The sequence below is a fragment of the Prunus avium genome, chromosome 2 (assembly GCF_965620075.1).
Source record: "Prunus avium chromosome 2, drPruAviu1.hap1.1, whole genome shotgun sequence".
Lineage (NCBI taxonomy): Eukaryota > Viridiplantae > Streptophyta > Magnoliopsida > Rosales > Rosaceae > Prunus > Prunus avium.
In genome coordinates, this window is record NC_142285.1 from 6,543,853 (window position 1) to 6,560,883 (window position 17,031).

The 17,031-nt window shown below is 37.1% G+C and overlaps 1 protein-coding gene across 1 annotated transcript; it reads right to left on the reverse strand.

The window, feature by feature from the left end:
- Window positions 1-3,799: 3,799 nt before the first annotated feature.
- KEG (protein kinase KEG) lies at window positions 3,800-16,825 on the reverse strand. The gene is made up of 16 exons (XM_021950444.2): window positions 15,812-16,825; window positions 13,886-14,248; window positions 13,563-13,793; window positions 13,123-13,248; window positions 12,690-13,026; window positions 12,422-12,579; window positions 10,475-10,632; window positions 9,259-9,380; window positions 9,006-9,140; window positions 8,475-8,599; window positions 8,068-8,172; window positions 7,734-7,967; window positions 6,704-7,037; window positions 6,413-6,601; window positions 6,005-6,310; window positions 3,800-5,423 (listed from the first exon to the last, which is right to left on the reverse strand). The coding sequence occupies exons 1-16, from the start codon at window positions 16,534-16,536 to the stop codon at window positions 4,206-4,208; spliced, it is 4,866 nt and encodes a 1,621-aa protein (XP_021806136.2). The 5' UTR covers window positions 16,537-16,825; the 3' UTR covers window positions 3,800-4,205.
- Window positions 16,826-17,031: the final 206 nt, after the last annotated feature.

Genomic DNA, 17,031 nt, shown 5'->3' on the forward strand with positions numbered 1-17,031 from the left:
ATTATGTATTTAACAAGTACCGTTTGGTTGGCAGTCTTGTCAGTGTTCGAGTTTTTTAGCTCAAGTGATTGATGATAATTTAAATTAATTTTTAAAAATGTCTTTCTCTGGGATGACAAGTTTTTTAAATTTTTCTTTGCCCTCACATGGGGGATGGTTCGTCATTACCATTAACTAATTCAAATTGGATGCTGGGGGATGACAAGACAAGAATGACAATTCAACGGTTCTCAAGTGGACCAAACTCGAATGCCGTTGATCTCTTTGTGAACCTACGGCTCTTAACAAATTTCAAAAGGTGAGGCTGTATGAAAGCTTTTTGTTATTGTAATCCGTAATGGAGAAAGCCCGTATTATATATTTTCCGTTGGGTGGCTGTTGCTGTGACCATTCTATCGTCGATAATGATGAATGATGCTTTCACGTGTGTTGAGAATCATTCTTACAAAAGTAATAGTAATTTGGAATTATAGAATGCCTTGATGTTTAGGCCAATGCAGGTCTTGCATCGCATTTCCTCTTCTTCTTCTCTTTCATTCCTTCTTGTTTCCCCTGCATTGTTTCGGCTTTCGTATGGTTTAGCAGTGATTAGTAAAATGGTTATGCTCATCTTGATGGAAAAATATATCAATTTACACATGCCCTTTGATGGACTAAAAAAAGGGTTTGCTTTGAACAATATTGTTGAGTTTTTAATGAGTCATATGAAGGACTTGAGAAATATGTTACCATGATGTTGAACTTATTGACTACTTTTTCTTTTTTATTTATTATGTTTCAGTGGGTGGGAGAAGACAATTGATCAAAGTTACACGCAAAAGGAGATTAATGAAATGTGTGGTGAAGGAGCAGAATTTCTAGGGGGTTATACATAGACCTTGGAAGTGAGTTTTATGGGTAACTTAGAAGAATTCTTTTGTATTTTGGTTAAATTGATGACAAAATTTAAGCATCTGTTGAGCTTAAATTTTTGAGAATGGAAAAGTCTATTAATTGCAAATGAGCAACCCCAAAATAAAAAAGGATATAAACCTACAAATACCATTACAAAATATCACCACTTAGACGACGGGTAACGAAATTATATTGTCGTCTAATTACCATTAAGACGATAAAAAATAACAAATAGAGGACGGTGATCCACTATCGTATGAATTGATAAATAGACAACGGTGATTTTGTAAAATCATCGTCTAAGTGGTTAACAGATAACGATAATCACCGTCGTCTAAAGTGTCACAATAAACAGCGATCACCTATATAGCACATCCTTTTTTTCTAGTGAATAGCATAAAATGATGGTGGTGGGGTATTAAATCAGATATGATGCAGTGGCTAATGTATGATAATATAAGAATAGAGTAATAAACATGATGCATGGGTGAAAATATCAAAAGATGCTTGAAGTATTGTCATATTAGTTTAGTGAATGCATTTGAAAGTTGTCAGATGGAAGCAGAAATAAAAGCCTCTCCGATCAAAGCTCCAGCTATTTTTCTCTTCTTTTCTCTGCAAGGGATTTGGATGAAGTAATATTCCAAGATTTTCAAATAGCTAAGCTAGCATAACTTGGAAATACAGGTTTATAAGGAACTATGAAAGCTTTTTGTGAAAAGCAGTGATGTCTCTTTTACTTCTGAAAAAAATAAAAACAAAATTAGAAAAATTCAGATAAAAAATTCACAATATATAAAGATTGATTCATATTTGAAAATTTTGAGAATTAAAAATAATAATAAAAAGAGCATCATATCCTTTCAACAATTGGACCCACACGGCTTAAGGGACACTTTTTCTCCTGGTTTGGACTGTTGGAACTTGGGGGGGAGGATGACAAGACAAGACAACAATGACACGCACCAGACTCCAATGCCGTTGATCTCTTTGTAAATCTACGGCTCTTACCAGATTTCAAAACGTAAAGTAGACGAAAAGTAAGCTATTCAAAAGCATATTTCAAATACCATATATAAAAAGTAAATTGAGAAAAATCATGGAATGTGACATTGTAGATAAAAGTTGTTTGTGGAACATTAGAAAGTTGTTAGTGCATCCACTGTTGGAGAATCTTGGTTGTGGATGCTCTATTTTGATCACGAATAGTAGATTGAGGTGTGTAAGTTACTGTCCTTAAGATTAGATCCCCCTCTGAGATAATATCTAGGTGTAGCAGGTTATGACATCCTACACTCTAGGATACAACAACTTTTGATCCTTGTAAACGTACACTCGGAATAATTAAATTGGATAAACACTTGAGTCTTTTCCTTGGGAAGTAAAATAAAATTTAGATTATTATAAATAAACCCAATCCTAGACATGTATTTATAAAAAAACCCACACACTATTTAAACATAGAAACACATCCAAAATCAACCCCAAAATCAACAATTGTATATTTTTTGGGTGTGTTTATAAATGGGTTTTGAGTGTGTGTAATAATGGGTTTTGGGTGTGTTTATAAAGTGTTTTGGGTGTTGGGTTTTTTTATAATTTTAGCCCTCATTTTGGGTGTTTTAGTGAAACCCCCAATAAAATTAACACAATACAAAACTGTATGCAAATTGTGAGGAAATGAAATAATGTGGAAGGACATAAATTGAGAGAAAAAAAATGCTCGAATTAAGATACATGTTCAGCCAAAATAGCCAAAGCTATATATAGAAGTTGCTGACCCCGAAGAGACGTTGGTCATTAAAGATAAAATTTTTCCTTTTGATGAATAATGGTGGCATAGTTTAGAAATTGAATACTGATACCAATAGACCTATTAAATATATATAAACACAAATGGTTATGTATTCAAGACCTTCAACAAATCAAATTGATCATATAAGCAAAAGCTTTTCCGGTAAGAATCAAATAAATTGAAGGCAAAGTGTACATTAAAACCAAAGTCGGCCAATAGAATTTAATGCCCAGAATAAACAAACAAGTAAATGATATTTGAGTGGGTCTACAGTATTTTTCACAATTAAACTAATTAAACGTTATTAGCAATCAGAATACAGATTCAAATTGAAGAAAGCAATTACATCAAATCAACTAACGTTCAAACAGTAAAGTTGATTTTGAATTCTAAAATATTTGGTATTGAAACATATTTTGAAATACTCATTAAGATAAAAAACCAACATCCCCAATGGTTTGTCCCTGTATTTGATTTTTCTTCAATGTTCATATGTATGTATGAAGTGCATATGCCAATTGCACCGAGCCGAGTGATTTGTTTTTAAATGGTAACATGCCTTTTTTTTACGGGAATATACATAAGAGTAAATTACTCAAATGATCCTTAAATTTAAACTCGATTTACATTTTGGTCCCTCAATTAAATTATTCATTCAAATGGTCCATCAACTCTATATTATTTGCTCCATTGGTCCTACCGTTACATTTTGTCCATATTTATGTTAAATATGAGGACAAATTGGTCATTATTTACCCTAAAATTTGGTTAAATCTAACAGAAAATTAGACAGTAGGACCACTAGAGCGAATAATATAGAGTTGAAGGATCATTTGAACGATTAATTTAGTTGAAGGACCAAAATGTAAATCAAGTATAAATTTGAGGACCATTTGAGTAATGTACCCTATACCTAATCATTTGTCGAATGCGGCAGGGTAGTACCACTTTTAGCATATGAAGATATATGAATTGTAATTTGTTGGTACATAATTTATTTGCAGCTTGCTTCCTCCATTGTGTTTATACATTTACCTGTTGCTTGGGCATGACAGTTTTCTAAGTTATAAAAACACTCTTCAGTGGGTTTTGGAGAAAACATCTACCGGGTGCTTCTAAAAGAATGTATTAACTGACAAGATTACGGGTTCAATTTGTACATCAATATAAATAACCTCATATATATATACCTCAAAAGCTTGTCAACTGCACAACACCTATGAAACACGTATGGCAAACTGCCACCTCTCTCTGCCTCCGTTGTGTCCCCTATAATTAACAGTAAGGCAAGACAATTTCCCCCCGTTTCCTATCTATCCATCTCTTGTACTCTTCTGTATTAACAAATAAATTATCCCTTCAGAGCCCATTACAACAAAGTTATAGTTTCGGAGCAGATCTGATCGCATTGTGCGGTCACAATGGCATTCGCACTTATCTGCACAAGCCGAGAGAGGGCAAGAACCCCTGAAAGTGGAGGAGCCAATTGAGAAGAACATAAGTTGGATGAGTTGTGTTACGTGCTTTTATCAAGAGCAACATCTGCAGGATCTCCGATCCATGGCCTCCCTTCTCTCCACCGGAACTTAATTCTTAACTTTCCATTTGCATCCACCCCCACTACCTGTCCTTTGCTTGCATGAGTCTCCATTCCCCAACCCCACCGTGGGGTCACCAGCCCTTCTCTAATCCTCACTTTGTCCCCAACTTTAAATGGCCTAACCCGTTCTATTTCTGACGCCTTGCAAAGCCACAACCTCTCTGTGAAGCAAAATGCCACCCAGAGCTCCTCATTTTCCATGCGGTGCACCACCCCAACGCTCGAACGACTCACCTCTCCCCACTGGTGGGTTGGAGTTGAAACTGATGCTTTAACCCTAACCCAGTCTCCAATGTGAAGCTCCTCTTCCTCCACAAGCTCCACTTCCGATGGATCCAACATCCAAGCTTTTGAACCAGCTGGGGTGTATATTCTCAGCTTGCCATCAGCATCAATTGTTGATATAGTTCCAAGACTTGCATGGCTGTGGCCTGACCACCCAAATCTTGGCTGCTTGACAGATAGTTTAACTCTAACCTTCTGGCCAACCATGAGCCTGTTCACCCAAGCAAGATCAGAGGTAGGCCCAACCCATTTTTCTTGCTCCCCGCAAAATCCAACAAAAGTGGTTCCATCCCATTTATCGCCGTCGTATCCCAATCCTTGCACCACTCCGACACTGCCCGGCCCAATGGATTTCCAAATACTTGCATGATCTTTTAATTTCACCCACTCTCCAACTTCAAAAATCTGCTCTATTTCAAGATCCGCAGGATCTCCTCTCCACAACCCTGGCAAACCAGAGAAAGCCACTCTGACTTCCCCATCAGCATGAACGCTAGTTATGATGCCTCGAGAATCAGGTTGAGCCCCTCTCCAGCCCCATCTTGGTTCTACTAGTCCAGTCCGGAACCGAACATACTGCCCTATTTTTAAGCATGGAACCTTTTCAACATCCGTGTAATGAGTTATCCACCTGCCTTTACGAAAGCAACAAGCTAACTCCAGATAACCTGTATCTTGTACACTATGCACAACAGCTAAACTTTCCTTTCCAATGCTGTTCCAATCATAACTTGGTCGAGTTCCCAGGCTTGGTTTAGAACGTACCCAGTCACCAACTTCAAATCCAGAGAGTCGTTCTGCATCTCCAGGAGAAACTTTCCACAAGCTCTGTCGACCAGGCACTTTTACCTACATCAAATAACCAAAACCTCTTCTCATGTACAGTGATGTTTAACGAGGACAAAGGTCCTCTTGACATTGTTGTTAGATTGTGCGCACGTGCACACACAAGTACTAAGCTTATATAGTTGAAGAAGTTGTCATGCACCAGCAGAAATAACAAATGGTTCTACAACTTATTTTGCTGATAAATAAAGTGCTGATCTATTTTAAGCATATTTGTCATTTATTTCTTGTTTTCTGCTTCTTTAGTTAAGGACAGAAGGGCAGAGACCAGTGAGGAAGACAGGAGAGAAAAGATGAATCATAAAACTAAATCCCTCATCTCCCTCTCCTCCTCTCTCTTTAATTTTATTTTTTAAGAAAAAATTCATTTGTCGAATGGGCCCGAAGCAAATGAAACTTCAATGACAGTAACAGCCCGCTTATTTAAAATTGTCCCCAGCCAGCACATTAATTGTACATCAATCTGATATGTTATATGTAATGATATGCGATGAATCTGATATCATAACAATTGAAATAAAGAGGAGTGCAAGGGAACGACTCATGCAAGATATTGCCTGTATGCGTGAGATGAGATTTCTTACATTCAAAGCTCCATCCATGTCAATTCTAACTATTTTTCCAACAGTTGCTGCACTTTCATTTGACCATCCAAGTCGTGGCTGAGTAATAGATGACATCACATGAATCTCTTGCCCTAATTCAAAAGGAGGCACCTTCTCCACATCTGTGACAGAACAAGAAAAAGGCTTGCTCCTGAAGCAGAAGGCGACACCCATATCACCATCTTCCTCCAAGCTATGAATTATCCCAACACTGTTCCTTGTAATATCCTCCCATCCGTATTTGGGAGAGGGCACTGAAGCTTTAACTCTAACCCAATCCCCTACCTGCTCATGGTGGAAATACCAACATGCAGATACAAAGCAGCATGTTAAAAAACTACCCTGTTTTTTTTTAAGATATAATAAGAATAAACAATTAGATATTACCTTGAAGTCTTCCACCTTCTCCATGTCAGAAGGATCGGCCTGCCATGGTATTGGTCGATTAGGAATTTCAATTACCAGGAGGCCATCATTCTCTATCTCACTTATCCTTCCAACACTATGGTGTGTCTCACCACCCCATGCATACCTAGGTTCTGCAACAGATCGCTTCACACATACCCTGTCACCAATCTTCAAAGTCAACAATGTATTAGTGTTTGAAAAGAATAGATAAAAAACATCAAGGGATATAATAAAATTATCAATTATCACTTTACAACATATCTCACTCACCCTGAATGGGATTACAGGTTCAACCTCCTCTGGTTCACAATGCCATGGACTTGGAAGATAGCTCAGTTCTAGCAAAAGACTACTATCAGGTCTTATACAATACACAATACCAATGCTCCCAGGTGTAACAGATCCCAGTCCATGCTTTGCTGTTGTAAGAGTAGGACGAATACGAACCCAGTCCCCAACCTTGAATTCTTCAACTCTTTCCATCTCCGCAGGATCAGCTTTCCATCCTCTGGAGGCTCCAGGAAACCCAACGCGTAGGATACCATCATCATCAACACACAATACAGTACCAATGCTATCACGTGACTGCCCACGCCACCCAAACCTGATAACAAAGCAAAGGTCAGTCATTAAATTTACTACAGTCCATTTTGAATAAGGATTACATGCAAGCAGATACCAGAAGATGCATATCTAAAGCTGACAATAGAAAGGAATTAAATATGGCAAACGCAAAAGAGAGAGATCCAATGCATGCATGTGAAGTTTCATTGTTGATTAACAGAAAAATGGCCAAACTATTCTACTTTTGTCTCTATCACTATATTTTCTTTTATCTAAACCTTTACAGCCGTTTACCTAGTAGTACAGGATTCTGCATTTATGAGCAAACCATTTTATTTCTATAGTTCACACAGATTGTCTACCACGTTGCTGACAAAATATTATTAGGAACAAATATATCATATTTATTCTTGGTCCTTATATAATGTTTTTATCTTTTACTTTAATGCCCCAAAACCTTTATGATTAGTTGGATGTTTCTCCACTGTTGTTTTGTATCTTCTTGTATTTAACCCTTTCGGTATTCATGTTTAACCAATTTTATTTCAAAATTACTTCATATTAAGAGGATAAATTATGGACTAATGAGTAGTCCTTCAGCCCAAAATATAAAAATAAATACATTAATGTCACTTTCATTTTAAATGCTTGAGACGAGATACAGTTACGTAACAATTAAAGCTTGGAATAAGATGCCACCACTTTGGATAAATATAGAAACTGTTCAGAATTAAACCTGGGCTCTTTGACATCTGGTTTCAGCTGGACATGCTGTCCCCTGTCTAAAGGAATAACTTTTACAACTTCATTTGCCAAAACACGAACCTCTCCGGAACAAAATGATACTAACAAATGGTCCTTATCTGGGGCGCCTTGCACAAACCCAACACTTCTATGCCTTGCACCTTGCCAGCCATATGTAGGAGTTGTTATACTTCTTTTAAATTTCACCCAGTCTCCCACATCAAATCTAAACCATAGAGAAAACAAGAATTATGAAATCTACTAGTCGCAAGGAAGCATTATTAGACATGCTATCAGAAAAACACAACGATATCATCTCTTCTCACATTGTAGGAGACAGAAAAACTCCCCGATTTACAAGTGCCTCCATCAGATCTTCAGATATCCATTCCCGGGGAAGGGCCTCCAAAAAGTCACGTAATGTCTTGCCGCTGTCATCAAAGTCAAAATTTTTAATTGTTTAATATATTATATAGCTTACCCTGTGCCTTGGCACCTTTATGGAGTTCCCAATCAGTTTCCTAATAGATTAAATGCAAAATTTCAAAGGCCTGATAGTCATTAATAACTTGTTCACAACCTGGTATTTTTATTAGTCATCATTTTTGTTTCTTATAAACAATCAGATGTACAAGTTCAAACACACTTAATGGTATATAAATTTGTATGAAGAGAATCTCTTGCAAATGACGGTAAAACCACAAAAATGAGCAATGCCTTAATTGGCACTTGCCTGTGATTTCTGGCTTCAACAGAAGCATCAGGATTTCTAAGCATAACAATAAGCCATTCAAGATTTTCACGTATCATTTTTGCTGCATCTGCTGCTATATGGAAAGCATTGTCACCTTCATCATCCTGATAACAATGAGCAAAATACATAAGGCTGATGATGACTCAAAGAAAAATCTGGTTTAAGTAGCAAAAAGATAAGGACAAAGTCATTAGGCATCAACAAGAGATAAAAGCAGTCTTTGTATGTGTGTGTGCACTCCGTTCCAACAAGGGCCTAACCTAGAGGACTTTCATATGATAAGATATGGCTAATATCTTCTTAACGGCTAATAATGAGACATCTTCAACCATATCTGCTTAACAGTTAATATGCAAATCCTAATTGGGTCCTCACTAGATTGCCTCCACATGTGCACATATAAAATTGTATTTTTCTCATATTACAGTTCTATATCAACAAGAAATGATTAGATACCATGAGAACATATAACTGATGCAACAAAGGAAGTTCACTAAATTGAAGAGAAACCTGTAAATTATAATTTGCTCCAGAAGATAGAAGCAGTCCGACACATGACTTCGCCCCTCTGGCCAATGCTACATGAAGAGGAATTGTATTTTGTACATTCCGAATGTTCACATCAACTCCAGCATCAAGTATAATCTAGCAATGAATTTTCCAAGGTGTTGATACATCAATAATGCACAGAGGATGAGTGACCAAAAATCAAGAAATGCGTTTTAGATTCTGTTGTCATGTAATTGAAAGCTATCTTGACTACCTTGACCAACTCAACGTCATTGGCCATTGAAGCTGTATGCAAAGCTGTCCGTCCATGCTGGGCATCTTGAGCAGTTGGATCTGCTCCAGAAGCAAGCAAAATATGCACCATTTCTCTTCCTTCTACAAGCAGCATCAAGTAAAAATACTAATATTAATCATAAGATAAATTACTTCTTACTTTAAGTGGAACACTGGAAAACAGAACAAATCAATTTTACCCTACCAGCTAAGTAGGCATGTAAAACAGAAAAAATCAACAAGAACTACAAAGTGCAAGAAATCAATTTTACCCTACCAGCTATGCAAATCCTGATGGTTATGGAAGATGTCAGAGGTCTCAGATTAAAAGTAAATGACAAAATACACAACCCACAAAAATTTTATGTGAAAACCATATGATTGTGCTGGATTTTATCATTCTACAAATATTTTTTACCAAAAAGGGGGAAAAGGAAATTGAGAAACAAATGACATGGGAAAGAAAGGAATACAAAAGAAAAGAGTAGAGAGAGATTTTAACATCACACATATTTTCTGACAATATTTGGGATTCAAGGTTTAAGTGCCCACCCCACATGTCAGCATGGCCGGAAACAGCTTAAAAACAGGGACAATAAATAGTTTAGAAGTTCTGTGTCTGTTGTTGCATTAGCTTGAAGTCTCGATCTTTTGTTTGACAATGCAACTCTATAGTTCTGGAGCTTGTAAATATTCATCAATAAAACAAGCACGAATATCTAGACTCTCTAACATACAAATATAAATATGCAGAAGCATGCACATAGGAAAGACTTCAAATTTGACATTTATAGACAAGATTTTCTAGTACAACACAAATTGAGCTCAATAAAGACTTGTTGTAACTTGCAAGTATAGCAACACTAACCTCCAAACACCAAATAACAATGATTAAGAGCTCAAAATCAACACATAACCCAATTAATTAACAAAACTGATTGTTTATGGAAAACGAAGGAGGTCTCAGGATAAAAGTAGATAACAAAAGACACAAACCATTAGACTATATATATATATAGATTACATAGTATCCTATATATCAATTATTGGACTCCATACTCACACATCAACCAAAATCCCAAAAGTAAACAATATGTAATAAAAGTGCCTCTAAACCTGGTTGAAAAAAAAAAGAATCACTAAACAAATAAAAGTTTCGGATCAATTAACAAGACATTTTAAGGATCTAGGATTACCAATTTCATGATCTTTCTTTAGAGCAGCTGCCATACACAACGCGGTGCCAACTGAACTTGGTATATCAATTGCATCGGCAATCTCTTCTGGTGTTGCAACTTCCACCCACCTTCTAACAACAGCAACATTCCATGTTGCCACACACAAGTGCAATGGTCTATGATATGATAAGAATTTAACAGGGCAATCAAACATTGAGGTCAAAATCTTTCTGTAGTTTCCATCAAATACCCACTACTTGCAAGTGCAAAACCATGCGACTACTTTTAACAATTTTAATCGATAAAAGCAAATGCTTTTGGGCAATAAACAATCAAACTACAGAAATATATATATATATATATATATATATATATATATATATATATATATATATTATGCTTAACTAAAAAGGTGACAATTGTCAGGTCTACTACTAAGCATGTCCTCTGAATCACAAGCTCAGGAATGATGGGCCAATGACTCCAACAGACTCAATCAGTATACTTCACCAACAATATTGCACCTTTTAAATACATTTAAACAATCTGACACATCACCAGACTTGTAAATCCAAGTAAACCCTGCCTTTTAAGGAAAGCGTACGTATTTAATTAGGTATTTTTATAAGAAATTATATGATTCGTTGATTAGCCTGAGATCCCAAGTCAAACCTTTTCTCAATCAAAAGTACAAACGTTTTCTTTTTCCTTTGGATTAGTTCAGGACTTGTCTGCCTACTTTTATGGGCTGACTTTACTTTTTTTTTTTTTTTTATATGTTGCTAATGCCGCTGTGTTTATCTTTTTTTTTTTTGTTGAAAAGAAATGCCACTGATTTTATCAAAGTACTCAATATAAACTACAATGTTTAATCGAACTATAAAAACAATAACTTCATGTCTGTTTTACATAAAACTTGTATATTTTCAAAATATTCGTCAAGATCTATCAAACAAGAGTCAGGATGAATATAAAATTATGTATGAAGACAGAGACAGTAATGTATATGTGAGACATATACATTATCCAGATGAATAATGTTACACTTTATAACCTATTATATATCTATGAGACCGATGCATTATCATGCTGTGAAAAAAAAAAAATTGATTAGATCGTGTCAAGGACTTGAGATAATGTGTTTGTGAGACATATTCATTATCATGATATCGAAACTGAATTCTGTTTCATTCTGTAAGAGGCAGATACATTAATCTTTTCTTCTACATAATTTTATTATCTTGGGTCTTGTGGATAATGTAATATATATGGATGTTTGACTTTTCTACTTGGATTAAATTATTGGACAGGAGCTAACAAAAACATCTATCAGGGTACTGCATCTACAAATCTTGTGAATATGATCTGTTTTAAAAAGATCAAAATAATACATTCAGATTCTTATTGAATGCTGCCCAACATGATATGTTAAAAGAGATGACATGGGGCTAACCAGTAAACAAGATAAATATAACTACACATTGTGATAGTCATATGTAAGACTCCAACAAGTTAATTCTACAACATATTAAAGTCATAATATCATGGATCTTAGTTTGGAAGACATGCACGGAGGTAAAGCTGGAAATGCCCACTGGTAACTACGCTTTATGCCCAGATGAAGGGGTTAAGATTTGGCTGACTGCATTCTAAGACTTGAATATCTTAACTACTGTTCGTATAAATATATTTGCATTCAATTTGTATACTTCACATTCAAAGAAACTAGAATTATGTATCTCAAAACGCACTAAATTCTACACAAGGTGCCTAAATGAGTCAATGACTTTTTATTCAGACCTGATTGTGGCTCAGTGGATTGTGCCCATTAAAAAAAACATCCACAAATATTTGATATCGCACCACACATCATCAATGAATTTCATTACCAGAGAGGTAAAAATATGCACATTACTCTTATAGTAAACAAAAATTAAAGAAAATGAAAATCAATTTTGTACTTACGTATATTTTTCTGAATTTAAAACGGACATTGACCTAGAGCCCCCATTTTCCAAAACGACAAGTGCACAATCTGTATATTTCTTGGCAACAGCTCTATGTAGTACAGATTCACCTTCCTCATCCACTGCATTAGGATCTGCCCCAGCCATTAGTAACTCCTGAAATTATGCAAAATATATGTTAAGAGTACACCTTTCAAAAACCTTATGAAGCAAAAATGAAATATCATTAAACATGATATTTCACTATCCATGTAACTGAGACCTACACGCATACAATCAGGCTGGCCATGATAGGCACAGACATGAGCAACAGACGGGCCAAAGCCTTCCCGCAACCTAGATCTCACATTAGCGCCTCTGTTAATGAGAGCACGAACGCATTCTGGGGATCCAGCAACTAAAGCAAAAACAAGTGGAGGATCCCCATCTTTGTCCAAGACATCCACATTCGCCTCTCGATGCTCCAAAATGGCATCAACAAGTTCTGCACTACCACGTCTACAGGCCAAATGGAGAGCAGTTTGGCCATCAGCATTTTGAGCTTCTAATAAAGACAATACTGCACTGTTATCACTTTCTGCTGCAGCCTTTTCAAGCAGATCTCTGTATAACCAAAGAGTGTGGCATAAGGAGAATAAGACAACAGTTTTGGGTTTAAAAACAAAAAGCCCAAATAAATAGGGAATGAAATGCACTAACCTAACACCGTGTACATCCCCTTCGGACACAAGTCTATGCAGAAGGGTGGGGTTAGCCTGAAAAACTTCTGAATGGGATACAGGAGACGGTTCCGTCACATTTGATCCAGAGAATTTAGCTAAACCACTGTGTTCAAAAACTCAAGATGTCACTCAATCTAACGTAATTAGCAAATTATAAATTTCAATATATTGATCTTGCTCTCTCTGTGGTTTGGGCCCCCATGCATTGAGAGAAACCCAGCATCACTGACTCAGTTTCTATATATATGTTCTTCATTCTGCCCTTGGGAAATAGTCAGATATCCCGAGTTATTGAAAAAATATATATCTATATAATATTTGTTCTTCATCCAACAGCATCAGCAAGGATTAAGTCAAGATGCCACTAACAAAAATACCAGAAAATTCAAGAGTATAAACAGTACTTTGAATTCTTACTTATCAGGACTTGCAGGAGGGCTCCGTGGTATCTCCTGCAAATGACGGAGAAATGTTGCTAACATTGAACTAAAAGACGGTCTTTTTGATGCCTTGAACTGCAGGCACTCACCAATCATTTTCCACAATTCCCTAGGTATTCCAACACCTACTACACTTGCATATTGTGGAGGCAGTTTCCGAGCCTTGATTACAGCCCGATAAATTTCCTCTGTGCTTAAACCAGCCCATCTGCACAACGAATTTCAACTTGTACTAAAAATCATTCAATAAAGGGAAAAAGAATGAGAACTTTCAAATATACAGTATGTTGCTCCACGTACGGAATGGAACCAGTGCACATTTCTACCAATGTACAACCAAAACTCCATGCATCTGACTCTGCAGAAATACCAATAGCATCCTCCCAAAATGGATTCAATAATTTCTTCACCGGCTCCCATGCCTCTGGGGCTGCATAGTGGGGGCTGAGCATCGTACATTCCATACAAGAATGGATCCTTGAGGTATCACACTCCAGTCGAGCTTTCCGGCAGGAAGGTTTCTTCAGAATTGCAGCAACTCCGTAATCAGAAACCACCGCGTGACCACTTGAATCCAAAAGAAGATTGGACGGTTTCAGATTCATACAAACAACACCTGCCGCATGGAGTTCAGCCACTCCTCGTGCAATGTCAGCCCCATATCTACAAATGGGAAGCACTCAAAATGTCAAGACAAGAGTTAATGCCAGTTAATAATAGTTACTAAAATAAGATATTTTGTAATTTCACACACTGGTGAGCTTGGATTTGTAAACCTCTAACTCAATTAGAACTTTAACCCTCAAACCAAATGAACTCAACATGTATAAAATGGAAGTATAAACAAATCCGTGACTATAATAATTTATATTTGTCTACTTTCAAGATTTTGCATATAAAAACAGGAGATGTACCAAGCAAATTCGACCTCTATTTGGCAGCTAGTTATACTGAAAACCCAATAGATGTTTTGTACTTTTCAGTGAAAACACAATTCTTCAGCATTTATTCTCCAAATCTAAATTCAACGTCCAGATGCATTTGGAAAATCAGAATGATATTCAAGATCAGTCTTATTTTGTGGTTAGGTATATCCCTCTCCTGCGTCCTAAATATGGATTAAAGCAAGCTTCACTGTGTATGCAAAAGAAATGCATTTCTACACAATGGATTAAACAGTTATTATGTTGATTGTTGAAGGGGAAAATAACATATAAGATCATTTTATTAAAAAGTCTACTACCAAAAATTAAATAAATAAATCCAGCTTATAGTTACAACTGTAAAGCTACTACAAGCTCAAAAATTTAAGTCTCACAAGGTTAAATCTAACTACTATAAATTTCAATGGATTTAAAGAAAGTATATGACTACTGAATTAAAGGTTTCTGAAAAAGCTTGATTTCCATGTCGGGGACAATTCTTGTTATGCCACATCCAACAAAGAATCCCAACTGTTTGCATTTATACCTGTTCCATAGTGTCCATCCATTACTATTAACTAAAAAACATCTACCCTTGTGAGCATATTAACATTCTTATAAAGTTTCCAATTCCACATTTCACTGTCCAAAAATGGAAGGAATATATTGGAATGGGCAAAGTAAGTTTGGGTAAGTCAGAAAGGACAAATTTGTCTTCCTTGAAAGCTTTCAGTGAGAACAACATTTCAGGGAACGGAAGGCATCACAATTTGGTGGCTGCAATATAACTTGTATCCTAACTATTTTTGCATTCAGGAAGGGAAGACAAAGAAAATATGAAATTTGGAGAAACATGACAAAAGAAGAAGAAAAGTTTTAGATATTGCACGATACTACTAACCCAATGTAACTCAGCTCCCCATGACAATGCACGTGAAGTACCCAGCATACAGAACATTATTGCAAAAGACTTTACCAGACCTCTTTCAAGTAAGACACAAACACTTCAAATAAGTTTTATATTTGAACTGTCAAACAATATGACCAAATACAGTATCGGTATGAATCATAAAACCCATAACTTGATCCATAAAAACAATTTGATTGTCAATTGATTATTCAGAATCATTAACCATTCCATACCCACTATATAGAGATCAACAAGAATTGCCTAAATTACCTTTTTGAACTGAACTATCCACAACCACCACACAAACCAAGAAAATAATCAGAGCATACGAAAATTATAATATACAAAACTTTTTTCAATCAAAAAATAAAAAGCAAATGAAAACTTCAAAACCTTAGGATTTGCTCCAAAGTAAGCCTGCCCTCATTTCGCTGCATCTCGGACTGAACAGACCCATAACACCTATCCATAACAAGACACAAAGTGCCTTCACTCTTCATAGCCCCATGAAATGTGCACACATTCCTACACCACATCGATGCCCGCCGCAAATTCTCCAGCTGCCCCATCACCCAATCCATACTCGTCTCCTCCGCCACTGCCACCTTCTTCACCGCTATCTTGTGGCGGCACCGCCCGCCTCCGCCGCCAATCACTGCAGTCCACATTTGGACCCCGGCCTGCCTCCCCTCCCCTATCCGCCGCACCAATCTCAAGTCTTGGTGCACTGCCATCTCCATCACCGGCCCGCACCCACCCGAGCTCGAGGTGTGGGACCCACGGCTACATCGCCGGTCCCCATCGTCCTCCTCTTCATCGTCCCCATCCTCGTCGTCCGTGTAGTCGCAATCAAAATTGGCGGCGGAGGCAGACGAGACGGCATTGGAACTCGAGTGAATCAGAGCGAGCACGGCGAAGTTCTTGCGGAGGGCCTGAACGGAGTTGCCGACGACGGACACGTGGCGGCACCTGGGGCAGACGAGGGTGGTATCGGTACAAGAAGAGAACATCCGAGACAAGCAGTCCTTGCAGAAGCCATGGCCGCACTGAAGCAAAAGCGGGACTCTTTCTTCCTCGTCGTAGCGCGTCTGGCAGACGGAGCAGCACGGCACTTTCATCTTCCCGATTTGGCTTCTTCCACTTTCTGAGCTGAATCGATTGAAATTGGGTTTTGGGTTTCGGGTTTCAGAGCTTTTGAGGAGCTCAGAAGCTCATGCTGGAAGTGGAGAAAGTAGATCCATAAATGAATTGGGCAGAGAAATGAAGATTTGAAACCAATGAATGATCAGTTGGGCTAACCAGGAAAGAAATCTACACAAGCAAAGAAAAAAGGGTTTTAGTCTTTTAGAGAGAGAAAGTAGAGAGAGAGAGAGAGAGAGAGAGGAGTTTGTGTCTTGTCTTCTAACTTGCAACTTCTGAGGGTTTTTTTGTATTTTTGATTTCTTTTTTGTTTTTTCTTTGTAAATAATTTTGTTTCGCTTTCTAAAGGGACTAAAAGGAGAGTGGAAGGTTGGCTGGGTCGGCTACTTTTCACTGAGTCCTCAAATCCGCTTCTTCCGCCCCAAAATAATACTTTGTTTTCTTTCGTTTTTCTTCTTCGTGGGTTAGAGGAG

Bases quoted from the DNA above. Each gene is read 5' to 3' on its own strand.
- KEG (XM_021950444.2), bottom strand. From the start codon at position 16,536: ATGAAAGTGCCGTGCTGCTCCGTCTGCCAGACGCGCTACGACGAGGAA. The intron at 14,249-15,811 runs GTTTTGAAGTTT...TCCCATTTGTAG, and splicing joins ACTTTGGAGCAAATCCTAAG to ATATGGGGCTGACATTGCAC. The intron at 9,381-10,474 runs GTAATCCTAGAT...TGCTGCTTGTAG, and splicing joins AAAGAAAGATCATGAAATTG to AAGGAAGAGAAATGGTGCAT.